This window comes from Microcaecilia unicolor, chromosome 8 (genome assembly GCF_901765095.1).
Source record: "Microcaecilia unicolor chromosome 8, aMicUni1.1, whole genome shotgun sequence".
Taxonomy (NCBI): domain Eukaryota; kingdom Metazoa; phylum Chordata; class Amphibia; order Gymnophiona; family Siphonopidae; genus Microcaecilia; species Microcaecilia unicolor.
Window position 1 is genome coordinate 98,307,667 of NC_044038.1, and position 20,018 is coordinate 98,327,684.

A 20,018-nucleotide genomic window follows, 5' to 3' on the forward strand; every position below is an offset into this window, starting at 1 on the left:
GGCCCAGTGGTAGCGGTGGGGGTCGTTTTTCTGCAGACGGTAAAAGCCCCCCCCCCCCCAAATGGCTACATGGTGAGAGAATTCTTACCGCATGGCAATGCAGTGGGGAGCCCTTACTGCCATCCATTGAGGTGGCGATAAGGGCTCCTGCGCTATCCCAGCAGTAACCGGGCAGCACGTGTCGATATCCGATTACCACCAGGTTACTACTACGCAAGCCATTTCGGGGGGGATTCTTTATGCCCTGGAAATGGCACGCACTCGAGGCAGGAATACCACTGACGGCCCTGTTGGGCCAGCTGTAGTCCTTGAAGAGTGATTGTTAAGCCTGAGTTAGAGTGATGGCTGAAAATATACTGTTGGTATTAGCTGTAGCTCACTGTTGTTACAAATGTGCTGAAATGAATTCACAGAGAAGAAAAAAAAACTAAGCATAGGGAATAATCTTAAAAATTATACTGAAACAAACTGGTAAAAAAAATTAAAACACTGTCCACAAATATGTTTGAAATGTCAGCATCAACATTACAGCATTCTGATGATCTTCCTAATTTACTTACCACAGAAGTCAGACTTACCAGCCAGCAGTTCCCAACCTCTTCCTTCCGCTTTTGTGGAGAAGGACCACATCTGCTCTTCTCCTGTCCTTCAGTACTACTCCCAACTCTAGCGAAGCATTGAAATGGTCAGCCAGCAGAGCTGTTAGAACTTCCCTAAGTTCCTTCAGTACCCTCAGATCAGATGTATGCCATCTGGCCACATTGCTTTGTCCACCTGTAGTTTAGCCAGCAACTCCCGAACACAGCCCTCTGAAAATCATTCAGGGACTATCACCTGTCCATTCCTATTTGTGTTTGTGCTGCTCAAGGGGCCTTCAGCTGTGAACACAGAACAGAAATATTTGTTAAGCAATTCTACCCTATCTTTATCAGCTTCTCCATATTCCTCCCTTCACCTTCAAGTCTCACAATGCTACTTTTGCACTTCCACCTATCACTAACATGCCTAAAAAAATGTCTTGTCTGCCTCCATTTTACCATATTGGCTATTTTAACTTTCACCTGATGGTGGCCCAGCCGTTTCACTATAATGGCTTCATTAGGGGTTGTATTTCTAAATAATGATGTTGCAATGATGACTGCAAAAAGCCTCATAACTCATACAGACATTATTTACAATATTATTATCCACTCTTCCAGCATAACCTTGTGAATAAAATAGCACAATCACCAACATTCAGAAAATATACTAGTAGCATAATTTTAAGGCTTGCACACACATAACAATATAATTTTAATTGTTATATGAACTCCATCTATCTTAATTTCAATCAAAAAGGTAATTTGTTTAACATCATTTTTAAACATTCGCCACAATGACAGCTTACTGCTCCGCTCAAAAATGCCTACTTGTATTGCAAGCTAAAAATAAAACACAATAGTAACTCACAAAATTAACATAGCATAACATTCTTTCTGGCTGCTGACAAACACTTATTACAAAATGGTGCTGGCTATTTAACAAGAATGATAGATGAAAAACAACAAAGCAGTGGAATCAAATGTATTTATTGTTCCAATAAATACATTTGATTCCACTGCTTTGTTGTTTTTCATCTACTGTTTTGTAAGCAGTTGTGTGCCTTTTTTTTTTTTTTTTTTTATTTAACAAGAATGCCATCAGTGTTGCATCCAATTAAAGTGACGGCTGGAAATATACTGTTGGTATTAGCTGTAGCTCACTGTTGTTACACTTGTACTGAAATGAATTCATGGAGAAGAAAAACAACTAAGCATAGGATATAATCTTAAAAATTATACTACTTCTACTACTACTATTTAACATTTCTAAAGCGCTACCAGGGTTACGCAGTGCTGTACAATTTAACAAAGAAGGACAGTCCCTGCTCAAAGGAGCTTACAATCTAAAGGACAAAAAGTGCAGTCAATCAAATTGGGGGCAGTCTAGATTTCCTGGATAGAGGTACAATGGTTAGGTGCTGAAAGTGACATTGAAGAGGTGGGCTTTGAGCAAGGATTTGAAGGTGGGCAGTGAGGGGGCTTGGCGTATGGGCTCAGGGAGTTTATTCCAAGCATAGGGTGAGGCGAGGCAGAAAGGGCAGAGCCTGGAGAAGGGTACTGAGAGGAGGGATTTCTCCTGTGAGCGGAGGTTACGGGTAGGAGCGTAAGGGGAGATGAGGGTAGAGAGGTAATGAGGGGCTGCAGATTGAGTGCATTTGTAGGTTAGTAGGAGAAGCTTGAACTGAAACAAACTGGTAAAAAAATTAACATTGTCCATCCAGCCCAGCCCAGACTGATGTGTTATGTACTTCTACCAGCAGGAGTGCATAATCCATCGGTTTGGGCCAGTCTGGAGGGACCAAAGGAAAGCAAATTAGCAGGTAGGACCTAATTTCTCCTCTAATACAACAAAATAGGAATGCAGATTACCTTGCTGCATAATTAATAATTGGCCACAAATATCTACTATTGCCTAATTGCTAGTCTGTATTCAATGAAGATCAGTGAAAACACTGCCCTTGCTGGTTTAGAAAAATTTCCTGATTATAGTAAAAAAAAAAAAAAGTGGTCAGAATTAGGCAGGTAAATATATCCTCAGTGAACTTAAAAATGATGACATCTTGACTCTTTGGGTCTTTTAACTAACCCCCCTTTTAAAAAGCCACACTAGCAGCTGCCGGTGTGGTAATGCTGACACATGGGCTGTATTGGCATTGCCATGTGGCTTTGTAAAAAAAAAGGGGGGGGGGTAAGTGTTAAGCAGATAGTGCAGGTTTTATCATATAATAGATATTAGTGTGGCCCCGAATTAATGCCTACCATATGTTAAAAACAGCCAGTGAGGAAAAATCCTGCTCTAGGTGCTTAACACAGTGAGTGGGCATGACAGGAGTGGAGCAGAAGCATGGCCATTGCTGACAGCTGCATTTACCATCCTCTCAAGAGGAGGCTATATATGCAGCCACACTATTAGCAGTCTGGTAGCATGGTTACTTTTCAATGCAGGTGCAGCAGCGCTCCCCCCTCCCGACACTCTTTTAGATATCTGATTTCCTCCCTGAACTCTCCATAACATCCAATTCCCTCTTGGTACATACTCCCAACATCAGATGTCCTCATGGTGCATTTAATGGTGGGGGTATATGACCCAGGAGGAGATTGGATATTGAGGAGAGTGCCAATAGGGGATCAGACACCTGTGGAGAGTGTCGGGAAAGAATCTATCATTGGGAGATGAGATTGTCAGGCAGAGGAAATTGAACTTGTGGGGGGGGGGGGGGGGGGGGGAGGGTGCACTGCCAAGCACTGCTTTTATATTTTTATTTATTTATACATGGCCCAACACTCTGATGCCTGCAGTGGCATATAACGCAGCCACAGGTAATAAGGAGCTGCGTCTGTGTAGTAAAGGTAGGACAGATGCTCAACACACTCTCTGCATTTACTGCACAGTCTTTGCACTTACCATGTGATAGTTTTTGCAACTAATGTACAGTAAGTGCAAAACCTTACTGCAATTTAGTAAAAGGACTTTGTCATTTGCAAAATAATTACAGAAAATATCTACAGCCATCAATTTTTATACAATGAAAGTTCATGGAAACATTTTTGCAAAAATAAAAACAGACAAGAGAAAAATTCAGCCTTTTTACTCCATTCTTAAACCACCTACTTTTTAAAGCTCTGTAAAGCTGTGGACTTGGTCAGAGTATAATGGTAGTTCATGGCTGTTAAAGAATCATTTGGTTCACCCATTTGTAATGATGTATATAGACTAGCTGGGAGTCTCATTAGTGTCTTATCTTTTCTTCTTTAGGTAAATGGTACAAGATCATCATTGCCAATCAGCTTGAGCAGCGGGAGAGTGAAGGTGTACTATAGCGGAGGGTTTGTTGTTATTACCACTAATTACAATCTGAGAGTTTACTATGACTTTATTAGCTATCTGCTGGTGCAGTTAGACAGCAGATACTCTGAAAAGCTTTGTGGTATGTGTGGTAATTACAACAATGACCCCACTGATGATTTCAAGACTCCTTCTGGAAACTTGACTTCTGACCCTACTGAATTTGGAAAGAGCTGGAAGGTGGAAGATGGTGACAAATTCTGCTGGCATGATTGCAATGGTGTATGCAAGTCCTGCCCCTCAGGTCAGCTCAAGAAATATGAATCTGAAGACTACTGTGGCTTGATTTCTAAGACAACCGGTGGACCCTTCATCCAATGTCATGCTAAGGTTGACCCTAAAATACATCTTGAAAGTTGTGCTTATGATGTCTGCATGAACGATGGATTAAAGATAATATTGTGCCAAGCCCTGAAGGCATATGCAGACAGCTGCCAGAGACATGGAGTTACAATTTCAGAATGGAGACAGGCAGCAGGATGTCGTAAGTCAACTTTTCTGTGCTGCATTCTGTTACAATTGCTTTGCTTGAGAATCTTCATACTCAAAAGACAAGCTGGTAAATTGTCCATTGAGTTGAAAATGCCATTTGATCAGAAAATACAATTTAGATCAAGTAAATACTGAGTTTCTTGGAAAGCATCCATTTTGTTCTGTAGCAGCACAGCAGTGATATCCCTGTCTGTTAATGCATCAGGGATATATGCTGACTGCTCTGCTGGCCCTGCTGTTGCAGGCACAGAATGGAAACTGTTTAGAGTGTCGTTGGGCTGATACAATGCACAGATTATGTAAAGCACTGAGCATATTAAACCAGAAATAGATACCTTGTAGTGACGGTCATCTTTTTTTTCACCATGATGTCTTCCATCTTCCAGCTGTTGACTGCACCACCACCACCAACAGCCAGTACAAATTATGTGGCAGTGCCTGTCCAGCCACGTGTGAGGATCCATTGGCTCCTACCAAATGTACAGATCCTTGTGTGGAAACTTGTGAGTGTGCAGAAGACTTCGTGCTAAGCCATGGTCAATGTATCTCGAAGAATGACTGTGGATGCATCTTTGAAGGACGCCCCTATGCACAGAATGCAACATTTTGGGTTGATGGCAGTTGTGAGAAGCGATGCTTTTGCAATCCTGCCACCAATGAAGTTGAGTGCTGGGTCAGCAAATGTAAGACTACAGAGCAGTGTGGTATTGTCAATGGCATCAGAGGCTGCTACCCAACCAGTTATGGTGTCTGCTCAGCTGTAGGAGACCCCCACTATAAGAGCTTTGATGGTCATAGATTTAACTTCCAAGGCACTTGTGTATACCAATTTTCTGGACTATGCTCCAAGAGATCAGATCTGGTGGATTTTCAAGTCCTAGTTGAAAATGAGCACAGGGGCAGCAATGTTGTATCTTATACCAAAAATGTCTATATCAAAGCTTATAATACAAAGATTGAAATAAAGAAGAAGTACAGTGGAAGAGTGCTGGTAAGTGCATACTCTATAACTCTTATAACTGACTATAAATTTATTGGTTTAGGAGTTTCCTGGCAGCAGCTGTAGATTCTGATAGTAATAAATAAATTATAAATACAGTCCGGCCGATATTCAAAACATTTAAAACTTGCAGGAGAGGCTTCTGCCTGCTTAAATCTGCCTGTGGCTAATCGCCAATATTCAGTGGCACTTAACCAGTTAGTGTAATATATGGTAACATATATTAAATGTTTTTTTCCTGGGGTTCTGGGGGGGCTGTTCCAGGGTTTTGGTGGATGCTGCTGGCTGGAAAAGGTTTAAAGTTAGTTTGGAAATTATTAATGGAGTTAGGTGAAGTGTGAGATGTTTCTTAAATATGGTTTTATTTTTCAAGGAATAAACCATGGTTAAGTGGGGATTGTACTATAAAATGTTCCTTGCTGTTTTGGGTACAAGTCAGGTTAAAATTGACTTTGAAATTCTCTGTGTAGGAAGTTTTGCAGTAACTTTTATGGGGGGAAGGGACAGCCAAGATTCTAAACCATACATCTAAGAAAAAAACCAGTCTTTAGCTGACAAGCTGATTGGTTGAGTGATGTCAGATGTTCCTCTAGGGGGGTGAGCAGTGTTGCCAGGTGGGCGGTTTTACCGCCCAATTGGGCGGTTTTCCGCTACCCGCCGTGGGAAATTTTTGCCCGCGGCGGGTTGCGGTTTTTTGGGCTTCTTTTGTGTCTTTTGGGTGTTTTTTTAGGCATTTTTTTCGGCCACGGGGGGGGCGGGGTTAGTGATGTGGGCGGGGTCAGTGACATTCTGGGCGTGGCCGATGACGGGGGAGGCGGGGCCGATGATGGGGCGGGGCCAATGACGGCAGGGGGCGGGGTGATGACGCGTGGGTGGGGGTGTCAGGGGTGGGGTTTGAGTTTGGGCAGGTTTTGGGCTGGATTTGGGCTCCTTTGGGTGGGAAAAAAATTTTCCACCTGGCAACCCTGGGGGTGAGTTGCCAGGGAGACTGCTGAGTGAACTGAAGATGAGAGCAGGGAATGTGGGAGAGAAAAAACGTTTGCTGAGTGTGTGAAATGTAAGAAATAAAAGTGTATATTTTATGAGTTTAAAGTGAAATGTGACATTGAAAAAGGGTACTTTGATATTGAAAGTGAGCTGAGGTGAGTGTGAAGGGTGTTTCAGAGATAGAACTGGGTTCCAAGAGATAAAAAGTGAGTTACAATTTTGTGGAATGAGAGTCTGTATGCTAAGGTATTAAGTGGACACGTGGCTGCCTATTCTTGTTAGAATAGGGGAAAACAGTTGAGACTCATGTTGAGAGAGACTGGTAGAAGTGTGGGAGACTGTGATTTCTGCTGGTAGTTATACTAACTGAGAGAAACTATAAGGGTGTCTGGGAAAGAAATGTGCTAGAATTTAAAGGGCGATTAAAGGGGAAATTGAAGGTGAATCTGTTATTTGGAGAAAGAAACGTTTAGGCTGTGTCTGTGGAAAAGGTATGTTGTTTGTGAGTGCTCTGAGTTCAGTGCAAGGTTTGTCAGGTGGCAGATTAAGCCCTGCTTTTGTATGAGTGTGCTGTATTCTCCAGATTGATCTGGTAGCTGTGCAGGGAAATGTTATGTTTTTATGTGAAGTCTGTGAGATGGAATGTTGTATTACTATTTGAATATGGAATGGGTTACTATCCAGCTTATAATTGAAAAAGAAAAATGCCTATATTGCGACCCAAATCGGGAGATAGACGTTTATCTCACAAAAACGAATAAAGCGGTATAATCGAAAGCCGAATTTGGACGTTTTCAACTGCACTCCGTCGCGGATGTGGACAAAGTTGATGGGGGCGTGTCAAAGGCGTGGTGAAGGCAGAACTGGGGCGTGGTTATCGGCCGATCAGAGATAGGCGCCTTTCGCCGATAATGGAAAAAAAATATGCGTTTTTAGCGAGAATTTAGGGCACTTTTCCTGGACCCTGTTTTTCCACGAATAGGGCCCCAAAAAGTGCCCTAAATGACCAGATGACCACTGGAGGGAGTCGGGGATGACCTCCCCTGACTCCCCCAGTGGTAACAAACCCCCTCCCACCACAAAAATATGCCGTTTCACAACTTTTTATGTTCACCCTCAGATGTCATACCCACCTCCCTGGCAGCAGTATGCAGGTCACAGGAGCAGTTATTAGGGGGTGCAGTGGACGTCAGGCAGGTAGACCCAGGCCCATCCCCCCCCCCACCTGTTACACTTGTGCTGGTAAATGGGAGCCCTTCACATCGTCCCCCAAACCCACTGCACCCACATGTAGGTGCCCCCCTTCACCCCTTAGGGCTATAGTAATGGTGTAGACTTGTGGGTGGTGGGTTTTGAGGGGGATTTGGGGGGCTCAACACACAAGGGAAGGGTGCTATGCACCTGGGAGCTCTTTTACCTTTTTTTGTTTTTGTAAAAGTGCCCCCTAGGGTGCCCGGTTGGTGTCCTGGCATGTGAGGGGGACCAGTGCACTACGACTCCTGGCCCCTCCCACGAACAAATGCCTTGGATTTATTCGTTTTTGAGCTCACAAATTGTCGAATAAAACATGGACGTCTATTTTTTCCCAAAATACGGTTCAGTCCGCCCCTTCACGGACCCGTTCTTGGAGATAAACGCCCATGGAGATAGACGTTTTCGTTCGATTATGCCCCTCTATGTGAGATCCCTGAATGCAGTGCAAAATCCTTCTTCTGCAACAGTTTATAATAGGGAATTAACAGTGAGAAATAGGTTTTGTAGTGAGAAAACCTTCAACTTATTTTATTTCAATTAGAGAGTGTGGCCACAGTATTAAGAACTGATTAATGGTCACCAGAGTGGAGTCAGTTCCTGGACAAGTAGGGAGTTTAAGGTTTTGCTTCCCTGATTATTTTCCTTATAAGTGAGGTTTAGGGAGAAGAAATCGGTGAATTATCCTCTGAAGGATTCCGGCTGAGCTCCAACGCAAGAAAGACCTCACCTAAATAAATTCAAACACAGCTAAGTGACATTTGCAAAGGGTGTTGAAGGACATATAGTTTTTTTTTGTTTACAACCTTTTAAGGGAAAACTAAAGAACAGAACAACATCAAATATAAAAAAAAATCCATGTTTTCCTGACTTGCCTAAGTGTTCTGGGTTCAAGTGAGATCCTTGCACAAACATCCATAATACACATAAAAACTCAAATTCTGACATCAATAGCAAGGAAAAAGTATTAAAACAAATATCTGATTTTGATATAAAGACAATTTAAATATTTATCTGAAAAGGTTCTTTTCTGCCTTTTTAGGTGATTTTGTTGAAAGAAACAGAAAAAGTTAAGGGTATACATGTAAAACTACAATTGAATGTTGAATATGTTATTGCAGTTCTATTAAGCCACACACTAATTGTGAAATTGAGTTTATTTGAACGAAAATTTGTTTGCATTTGTATTCAATAAAGAAAAAGATAATTTGCAAATCTGGAGGTGCTGTTCTTCCAGTTCAGGAACAAATCTTAAATTTAGCTTCTTTTCCTCCTTTATTCTTTGAGAGTAAAGGACGAGGTTAGTTTATTTGTTCCACTCCCTCGGCTGTGAGTGTGTGTTCCCTGGATATTCGCCACGACTACAACAATCAGGTATCTGGGAGCACATCACTGCAGTCCAGCCGAGAGGGGTGGTAACATTAGTACCACTGAATATTCATGGTTAGCTCCTGCGCCGAAACTTGGTAACTTTTGGGTGTTCTGGGGAGGAGTTTGCAGTTATGTGGTTAAGTGCCAATATTCAGCTCTTAACCTCATAAGATAACTGCTTAAATAAGTAATAGTCCTATCTTTAAATGGTTCAGCTTATGTGATCAAGGACTGAATATTGCACTTAACTGCATAAACTTTAGTGGCCAACCTAAAACCGGATATTTAATGCCAGTACCCGGACATGACCCAGTATTCAATATCCAGAAATACAGCTGGCGGCAGACATAAAAATGCTGACCACTGCTGGCTGAATGTCGACCGGAGTATGTTTTCTTTTGGTCATTTGTTGGCTGTCAAGTCATCAAAGTTATAATCCTCACAGTTGAATATGGTGCCTCTTTCACAATGAGGATATAAAGGGAAAGAGTTAAGCAATCAGAAAAGATAAACAGGAGTCAGCACTGGAAGCTGAATCTTTAGCTGACTGAGTGCTTGGTGAGGGGCCAGAGATCCCTAGTGAGATCAAAGGCTAAACAAACACAAACACATGACCCATACCAAAAATTGAAATATGCTAAGCACAAAGACTGTACGGTAATTGTTGGGAGTGTGCCCAACATGTCCTCAACAATTACCATACTGAAAACATCACTAGCATGTGTAAAATTGGTTGCAATTAGTGCAGATGTACTTTGCATCTCCTACTGAGTAGTATGCAGTCCATATCCATTCTCCACTCATGACCTGCCTAGTTCCCAACCTCTAACTCAACATGCAGTTAAAATGCAATATAGCACACCAAAGCACCACGCCACTGCGGTAACAGATGATGTGCTTCTGCGGAAATGGTTAACAATCACTAATTCATGTATTAAGTGCTCAGAGCACTTTAGGAAAAGGGCCCAATGATGCCACATCTAGAATCATAAATTTCATGCATGAATCAGTATTGTACAGTGTATGGCAGGTGCCAGATATGATCCTGAAGACTGGATACTGAGGCATTGACTAAAACTAAACACAGAAAAAAACTAAGTTCTTACTACTGGGTCAAAGCAATAGCATATGGAACGATGACATTTTAAAATGAAGTAATCCTGACTTTACCTTCATGAATAATAGTGAAATCTTAGGAGTTACATTAGCAAGTTCTCTAACTCTTGATTCCTAAATTAATCTGCTAGTTAAAAAAAACATTTCTACTTCTAAGAAAACTCAGGCAAAATCGTACATTGCTAGATACCTCTGCTTTTTATTTAGTTGTCCAAAGTTGTCTTCTATCTATGTTGGACTACAGCAATATCATATATGCAGGCTGTCAGAGAAAAACACTTTAAGAAAATTCAAACTGTTCCAAAGTTTCAGCCTGCCTGATTTTTTTCAGCTCACAGGAATGAAAGAGTTTCTTCTCTGTTGTAAACTTACATTGGTTGCCTATCAAGGCTCGGATTCACCTCAAAGTTTGTGTGGTGGTCTTTAAGATCTTGTATGGTTTAGCTCCATTATATTTGTGTGATCTAATGCAGTTATACTTCAGTGTTGGAAAACAAAAAGCAGAAGACACACAAGGGAATGTCCAAAGTAAATCTAATTGACCCACAATTCCCGACACAGGCCATGTTTCGCCCATGAGTGGGCTGCATCAGGGGCAATATTGTGCGCAACGTTACATCCAAGGAATCAGGCAAGAGATCAGTGGAAAGATCCTCCAAGGTTATTTCTATTTTCCTTACAATCTCATTAGATCCATCTATTTTAACATACTTGATCTTTGTTGCTTTGAAAAAAAAAAGCTTGAACCTCCAAGGAAGATCAAGGTTCTGATTACAGTATGTTAAATTAGATGGATCTAATGTGGGTCAATTAGATTTACTCTGGACATTCTGTTGTGTGTCTTCTGCTTTTTGTTTTGCCATCTTGGATCTTGTAGATAGACTGCCCTGTTGCTTTCTTGGTTATATTTCAGTATACATCTTCGAGATTCTTTAATACTTCATTTTCCGAAACCTAAAGATTTGAAATACAGAGCAAGTTTTTCTTCTAGCTTTACTTATGAATCACCCGTTATCTGGAATGAGCTTCCTTCAAGTATTAGAATAATACAAAGCTATCCCCTGTTCAGGAAAACTGTAAAAACTTATCCTTATAAGACATTTTTGATTATGTAGTTATATTTTTTTTAGGAAAGTTTTCATAAAACTTATCAGTCAAGAAAGTCTTGATTATGTAACTGTTCTTTTGAGGTTTATTAAGATTTGATTGTTATTCACCAGAGATTGACTGACTGGATTTCTTTATAAGATGTGATCTACATAGAACTTGTAAGGTAATTACAGAATATAAGGTCATTTGTAATGTAAAGTAATGTAATTCTAAAACCACAGTAAGGCCATGGATGTGGTTTAACTAGAGACATAAGCACTGCTCCAGGTTATGCCTTAACCCCCAAATTCTAGATAGATGGCTTCATTGCACATGCAAACCTGGTTGTATTCTGGACATGTGCATGCAACTTAATTAGCTAACAAGCCAATCAGTGCCAATAATTTCCAATTAACAAGCACATAAATTCTTATTAATGCCAATACTAATTGGCATTAATTAGATTTCATGTGCTTGTTAATTGGCATTAATTATATTATATCTTTATTCATTTTTAATCAAATTAACAATACAGTTAGATTTGAATAAGCAATACAGAAAGGAAAATATAAATTGAAGTGGAACATTTTTTCCAAAAGAAACAAATTATCTTCTTTAAACCACAATTGGTGGGGGGTTATCTAAGCAAATATGAAGACTACAACAAAGTAGAACAAGTTAAATAGGTAATATGCTTAGCATGTATAACCTAGCTTATTAACAGTAATTTATTCATCAGGACCTACGGTTTACCAAGTTTCTTCATATTTATAAATGCCTTCAACTGTTCAGGCTGGTAGAAATGATACTTAAGACCCAAATATTTAATAACACATTTACAAGGAAAATTAAGGTAAAAGGAAGCCCCTAAAGATGTTACTTCTGTTTTCATTGCTAGGAACAACTTCCTCCTTTCTTGGGTCTGCTTTCTAATATCGGGATATATCCAAACCCTCTTTCCCCTGAACAGAGTCTGCATTTTCTTAAAATATATACACATCACTGCATCCAGATCTTGTTGAAAAATGAATGATGCGATTAGGGTCGCTCTTTCAGAGTTTGAGTCCACAGTTGTTTCTAATAATTCAGATATATTCAGTCCTGGCTCTTCAGGTGGAATTACTGGAAGAGAAATTTCAGGAGGCTTTTTAATTGGTATATAATATACTTTATTCAATGGTGGAATGGTTTCCGGGGGAAAATTTAAAACCTGTAAATAAAGCTTAAACGCATCCAATGGAGTAATTCCAAATTCCTTCGGGAAATTCAATAGTCTTAAATTGAGCCTCCGATTGTAATTTTCCATCATCTCTAACCTATGTTGCATAGAAGTATTATCTTTTATAATTGTAGTCGTAACTTCATTTAGTTTAGCAACGTCCTGCTTAAGAGCTCCTAATTGTTCTTTAGTTTCTTGTTTCGCGGTGTTAAATGAAAGGGAAAGGTTTTCAACAGTACTTACAAGATCTTTTATCTCTTTTGCCGAATTGGCCACCGTAGCGTCCACCCTCTGCAGAGCCGCCCAAATGCTCTCGAGGGTCACCACAGCCGATTTCCTCATTGGAGCGCTATGCTCTACCCCACATTCTCTCAATGTCGGGTCTCCCTCCAACGTTGTCTCTCCCGCTTCTCGAGTTGCTTCCATATCTTCAACCACTTCCGGGTCAAGTTGGTCACGCCAGGAGATACACTCTTCGGGGAGCGGCGGTGGATGAAAATCCGGAGGGGAAAGTGAAATTTCAAGCCCCAAATCCCCGAGGGAGTCTTCACCAATGGGGAACGCAGGGCCCCTCTTGGAAGCTAAGGTGGGTGGCTTCAAGTTGTACTTCTCGATCGTTTGCTGAATAGGTGAAGACGTCCCGGCAGTCGAGGAAACTATCTTAAGCTTCCCCTTACGCTTAGTATGAGGCATTTTCTTTTCCAGATAAAGAGGTAATTTCAGCAAACTACGGGAGAGTTCCACCAAGAGCTCTCAACATGCAGCCATCTTGAGACACGCCCCCTAATTCTCTCAATTGGCATTAATTAGAATTTATGTGCACAACTGTCTAAGCATATTCTGTAAAGTGATGCACATACTTTCTAATGCACATAGCTGAAAAGGGGGTTTGGCCATGGACATGGAATGAGCATTTCTAAAATCTATGTATGTTTTTATAGAATACACCCGGTCCACGCCTAATTTAGGCATTGGCATATACACCAAGTTTTACCTGGTGTAACTGCCTGCAACTAAATTTAGTCATGCGGATGATGACTGCTCGGCGTATTCTATAAACTGCAACAAAATTTAGTGGTATTTTATAAAGTATGCCAAAATCTTGGCGTACTTTATAGAATACACCTAGGTGTATTTTTTTCAGCACTGATTTTTTAGGCGTGATGAAGCTGGAGACATTAAAAAAAAAAGCTAAAGTGGGGAAAACCCACTGTTGACAGTGAGAAAATGAGGGGACAGTTCCAGAGTCTGGGTTCACAAACTGACCAATGTACCTAAACCCACTCTTGACCCACTGCTTAGGCCCTTTTATCCTTTCCAGCTGGGAAATCTGATTACCTATCTCCTCTATAAATGGAGAGAGACCTGATACCCCCTAATTTTGTTCTCCACCTTTCCCAAGCCAATTTTAGAGGCCATAAAAGGGGTGACACAGGAGCTGTCTTTGTTTTGGCATGAAACAAATTAAATACTGAGTCTGACTGAGCTATAGTGGACCATATATGCTCAAATTGAAAAGTCCCATTTGAAGTTCATGAATCCAATGAAGGAAGGCTGCCATGTTATAAAGTCATATATCTGGTAAATTAATTCCCTTTTTGCGTTTGTCCCTGATCAGTTTGCTATATCCTATACTTGCTTGATGGGCCCTCCAAATAAAGGAACTCACCATCCCATGAAAGGCTGCTTCATCTTTGCACACAATCCATAAAGACATTATTTGGAGAGGATACAATAAGCTTTGAGAGCATAATCATTTTAACCAACACCACCTTTCCTAAAAAGGAGATGGGCAATTCTCGCCATCTATGGCGTTTTAAAAGCATCCAACTTTTCCTGCATATTCTTCCTGCATAATGGCACTATCAAATTTAAATATTTTAAGGTACCCATGGACCATGCCAAAGGGAAGTGCGAGTCCCAATGGCAAGTGCAGTTAGAAGACATCACCATCACCTCTGACTTTTCAAAATTTATTTTTAATCTTGAGAAGGATCCAAATTGTGAAATGAGGATAACAAACTTGGGTACTGCCTCTGACGCTTGATCCAAGGTTCAATACTCTCTCCCATGCTGTTCAACATCTTCCTTGCACCCCTTCTCATTATAACACAAAGTCTTGGTCTTAACATGTTCGTATACCTGGGTGACATTCAGATCCTTTGTCCACTTTGCTCTCTCACTCAAAAAGAGATCTCAAGTATCAGTGCCAAACTTCAGACCATCACATCCTGGTTCCACATGAATAAGCTTGTTTTGAATCCTCATAAATCAAAGATACTCCTGTTTTCTGATCAGATCTAATTAACCCTGCCTTCCCCTATTCCCCTTGGTGGTACTCTTGTCCCTCAAGTGCAGACCACTCAACTCCTCAGTCATTTTAGATACCAAATTTACTTTTCAGTCTCAGATTGCACAAGTTGTAAGGCACTCCTTCTACAAACTGCAATTAATCAGATCTATTTGATCTTTGCTATACGCATCTGCTCTGAATATTCTAATACATTCCCTTGTACATAAGAACATAAGTACATAAGTATTGCCATACTGGGACAGACTGAAGGTCCATCAAGCCCAGCATCCTGTTTCCAACTGTAATCAATCCAGGTTACAAGTACCTGGCAAGATCCCAAAAAAGTACAATACATTGTATGCTGCTTATTCTAGAATTAAGCAGTGGATGTTCCCCAAGTCCATTTAAATAATGGTCTATGTGGGGAGATCACGTGATGGGTTGAGGAGAGCAGACCTGTGGAAGCTCTTCTTTGCCTGTCCGGCCGCACCTAGCCACAATTGAAGAAAATCTTTTTGGTCAGATTTGCTACTTCTTTGTGTGGACGTGTTTATGATGTGATCCGAAGCGGCGATGCTGTGGAAATCTTGTAAAAAAGAACTGGAGAAGACAGGAGGAGCTGGGAATTCCAAGATTGCGTCGAGCCCAATTGTGGCGCCACCGCTTTCCACACCACCCCAATTGCATCAACTCACTGAAGCAGTCAAAACTGCAATGGAGCCACAGTTATACTATCTTTCTGAACTGCTCTCCAGCTTAGATTTGTTGGAGGATACTACCCACCGGACTGGAGAGCTGGAGAAGAGAGTAGAAGATTGACTAAATTGGAGGCACCTCTTGTTGCCCATTGGGTGGAAGCTAAGTATACAATAGATACATTGCGATTTGTGGTTCTATATCAGTTGAAAAATGTTAGAGATGGGAATGGACCACAGAGATTACATCGAATAGAACAAAAATATATATTTTTTGTATAACACTCTTGAACCAGCTGGCCTAAATCGCGAAATAGAGTGGGACCTGGTAAGATGAGGTAAATTCACTCCTTTGGGATGATTTAGGATTGGGACACTATTATTGGATGAGGGGTAATTTGCTAGTGCTCAAAAAGAAGGGGCGGATCATTTCTGGAATACGCATGCTTAGAGTTAGAATTCTGGTTGCGGTTGGGCTGATTGATCCTTCCAGCTATGATATGCCAAATACATTTGTATTATTCCAGTTGTGGTGAGTGGATTTTTGTTATGTACGTTATTTATGATTAATATTGTATAATTTGTTAGATAAGTAATTTAGTTGATTCTATATGCACAAACTGACAGCTCCTGAAGATGCCAACTGAGCGAAACACAGTTTCTGTGTCAGATACCAATTGAGCGAAACACAAATTCTGTGTCGGGCTGGGCAATCTTTTGGAGGAATAGGAGTGTTTGACTCTAAATCTGTTTGGAAATTACACAATACAGGAAGATCTCCGTGGTTAAAATTGGAACTATGTGATGGGCAGAACCGGATGTGGTTCGCCGGATGGACCGGTGATTCATTAAGAAGAAAAGTCTTTATCACAGACTGTTTCCAATTCCGGAGGAGTTTTTTTAAAAATGAACTTATAAGGGTAATGAATGGATGGATGCATGGATGTGAAAATATGTTTTAGATAGTTTTGTTAGGGATTGTTGTGCATTTGTATAGTAAAAATAAGGTATTTTGATATGTATAATATATGATTTGTTTAGTAATTATAAATAAATGTATATGAAAATTTAATTATGATTTTTAGTAATATTTTCCTGTTTTGTATATGAGTTGCCTCAACTATACACAATTAATGTTGCTAAGTTGCTAAATTGGCAGGCATATCCACTCTCTCTCTTAGGTCGTATAGCTTTGTATAACATGATGATTGTTTCCTGCTGGTTGTATATTTTTTAAATTTTACCATTGTACCTTACTCATAATGATGAGAAAAAATTAAACCGCTTGCTACAGTGATTTCTCTGATGGGGGAGGAGAGTACATTTGCAGTTGTCTATCTTGCAGATACCTGTAGAGTATGGAGGCTTAGGCCTCTTAAGCTTGCGACATTTAACCATTGCAAGTGGCATGAGACACATCACAGATTGGTTTTGTTCTACACAAGACTTTTCAGCTACTACAATTGAAACTAAATTGACTCAAACTGCCCATTTCAGCTGTCTGCTACATGCGATGGGTGGGAGTGTACCGCCAGTGCTATGTTCTACCTCCATTTTACCAACAGCTAGGGCAGTTTGGCGCTGGGTCTGTTGTCATCACCATTTTTCTTCCAAGGTTACCCCATTCTTAGCTATTTGCAATAATCCTGCCTTCCCTCCTGGATCATTATATGGTGCATTTCGTAGATGGCAACGAAAAGGCTTGATTTATTTGGTACATGCCCTAAAGGAAGAAGGCCAGATAAAACCATTTGCTGACTTTCAAAAACAAAACAATTTTCCCTGTTGCCGACGGATCCTTTTCATTATTACCAACTGAAACATTATATTACCAGCCTGCCTTGGGAGTCTTTAACTGAGGACGTGCAAGAGGAACTGACCACAGCGTTTTCCCTAGGTGCACAACAGAAAGTGCTGATATCGTTTCACCATAGGCACATTAAAGATACTGCACCTGAATTGAACTTTACTAGATTTGTTTGGATATTGAACTTTCTACAGCAATGTTCAAAGCACGTCTTAGCCCTGAACAAGACTTCAATGATAACGGCCCATTGGGAGCTTCGATACAAGTTTGCTCTGTGCACATTTATTTCTCCATGGCGAGCCTTTCATATGGGATTGTCACCTGATGGAGCTTGTATGAAGTGTGGTGCAGAGGGCGCAAACTTGGGTCACATGTTCTGGACCTCACCGAGAACATCAGTATTTTGGAAAAATCTTCTAAAGCAGATCTCAGCTATCTGGTCAACTGGGTGGTATTACGATTCAATGTTGCTATTCGGACAACCCCGACTGGGGCCACAAGTACCTCAGGATTTTAGAGACTTTCAGGCTTATTTTTGAAAGAGAAGGGCGTTCATCTTTCGGTACAAATCGGGAGATGGGCGTCCTTTTCCCAGGGTCGCCCAAATCGGCATAATCGAAAGCCAATTTTGGGCATCCTCAATTTCTTTCCGTCGCGGGGATGACCAAAGTTCCCGGGGGCGTGTCGGAAGCATAGCGAAGGTGGGACTGGTGCATGCTTAACACATGGGTGTCCTTGGCCGATAATGGAAAAAAGAAGGCGTCCCTGATGAGGACTTGGCCGACTTTACTTGGTCCATTTTTTCTTGTGACCAAGCCACAAAAAGGTGCCTGAACTGGCCAGATGACCAACGGAGGGAATCGGGGATGACCTCCCCTTACTCCCCCAGTGGTCACCAACCCCCTCCCACCCTAAAAAAACCCCTTTAAAAATCTTTTTAGCTAGCTTCTATGCCAGCCTCAAATGTCATACCCAGCTCCATGACAGCAGTATGCAGGTCCCTAGAGCAGTTTTAGTGGGTGCAGTGCCCATCCCCCCTACCTGTTATACTTGTGGTGGTAAATGTGAGCCCTTCAAAACCCACCAGAAACCCACTGTACCCACATCTAGGTGCCCCCTTCACCCCTTAGGGCTATGGTAGTGTTGTACAGTTGTGGGTAGTGGGTTTTGGGGGGCTCAGCACACAAGGTAAGGGAGCTATGCACCTGGGAGCAATTTGTGAAGTCCACTGCAGTGCCCCCTAGGGTGCCCAGTTGGTGTCCTGGCATGTCAGGGGGACCAGTGCACTATGAATTCTGGCTCCTCCCATGGCCAAATGGCTTGGATTTGGTCATTTCTGAGATGGGCTTCCTTGGTTTCCATTATTTCTGAAAACCGGGGACGACCATCTCTAAGGTTGACCTAAATGTTAAGATTTGGGCGTCCCCGACCGTATTATCGAAACGAAAGATGGACACCTATCTTGTTTCGATAATATGGGTTTCCCCCGCCCCTTCCTGAGGACGTCCTGTGAGGACGCCCTCAGGAAAACTTGGGCGCCCCGTTCGATTATGCGCCTCTTTGTCTTGCAGGCTATTGTCATTGCTAAGAAAACAATCCTATCAAAGTCGCTCACTGTTCATACCCAATCAGTTCAACATTGGAGTGGCCAAATGCTGCTCTTGATGCGACTTGAGAGATTAGAGATGTGTAACTCTACCCCCGCCAGGCTTTTATGCTTTCAGAAATGATGGTCCCCCTTGGGAAACCCTTACGCCAGCCACGAGAGGTCATTTATTGAATTTGTAGCTACTGCCATAGTGAATAAGACTTTGATTGGTAAACCTATTAGACATGAATCTGTGGGGGGAAAAGTGGGGAGGAGGGATAGGATTTGGGAAGGGGAAGAGGAGTGGAGTTTACTTATATTGTAAAAGTTCATTGATATTGAGAGTTGTTGCTTGCTGATTATATATTTTTCCTTTAGGAAGCCGTCCAAACCTTTTTTAAACCCTGCTAAGCTAACTGCTTTTACTACATTCTCTGGCAACGAATTCTAGAGTTTAATTACACGTTGAGTGAAGAAATATTTTCTCCAATTCGTTTTAAATTTCTACTTTCTAGCTTCATTGCGGGCCCCCCTAGTCTTAGTATTTTTGGAAAGAGTAAACAAGCGATTCACATCTATCTGTTCCACTTCACTCATTATTTTATAGACCTCTATCATATCTTTCAGTCGTCTTTTCTCCAAGCTTTCCTCATAGGGAAGTCATCCCATCCCCTTTATCGTTTTCATCGCCCTTCTGTGTACCTTTTCTAATTCCACTATCTTTTTTGAGATGTGGGGATCAGAATTGCACACAGTACTCGAGGTGCGGTCAATTAGATTATTGCAATTCATTATACATAGGTATCTGAGTTAAAGACCATCACAGATTACAGATTGTTTAGAATACAGCTATGAAAATCATCAATGGTCTTAATAAATTCGATCATGTCACACCTCACCTCAAAAAATGGCTATTGGTTACCCATCTCGCACTGCGTCACATATTGATGAACCTTCCTACCTAGCACATTACTTAGTTCCATATTTTCCTCCTTGGGCCCTTAGATTGGCACAGCTTCAATGCTTAACATGCCTACTTATAGGGATATACACCATGAACACTCCAATTACACCACATTGTTGGTTCAAGCTCCTGAACTTTGGAACCCATTGCCTTTTCATTTGTGTCAGTGTTCCTCCATAGATTTATTCAAATCTGAGCTCAAAACATTTCTTTTCGAGA

At 41.2% G+C, this 20,018-nt stretch overlaps 1 protein-coding gene across 3 annotated transcripts in view; it reads left to right on the forward strand.

Moving 5' to 3' along the window:
* The window catches only part of LOC115476928 (IgGFc-binding protein-like), a 920,282-nt gene that overhangs the window by 85,899 nt on the left and 814,365 nt on the right, over positions 1-20,018 (forward strand). For all 3 annotated transcript variants that reach the window (XM_030213515.1, XM_030213514.1, XM_030213517.1), the window contains 2 exons: positions 3,838-4,411; positions 4,806-5,410. In XM_030213515.1, coding sequence (XP_030069375.1) covers positions 3,838-4,411; positions 4,806-5,410 — 1,179 coding nt within the window. The remainder of the gene's footprint in view (positions 1-3,837; positions 4,412-4,805; positions 5,411-20,018) is intronic.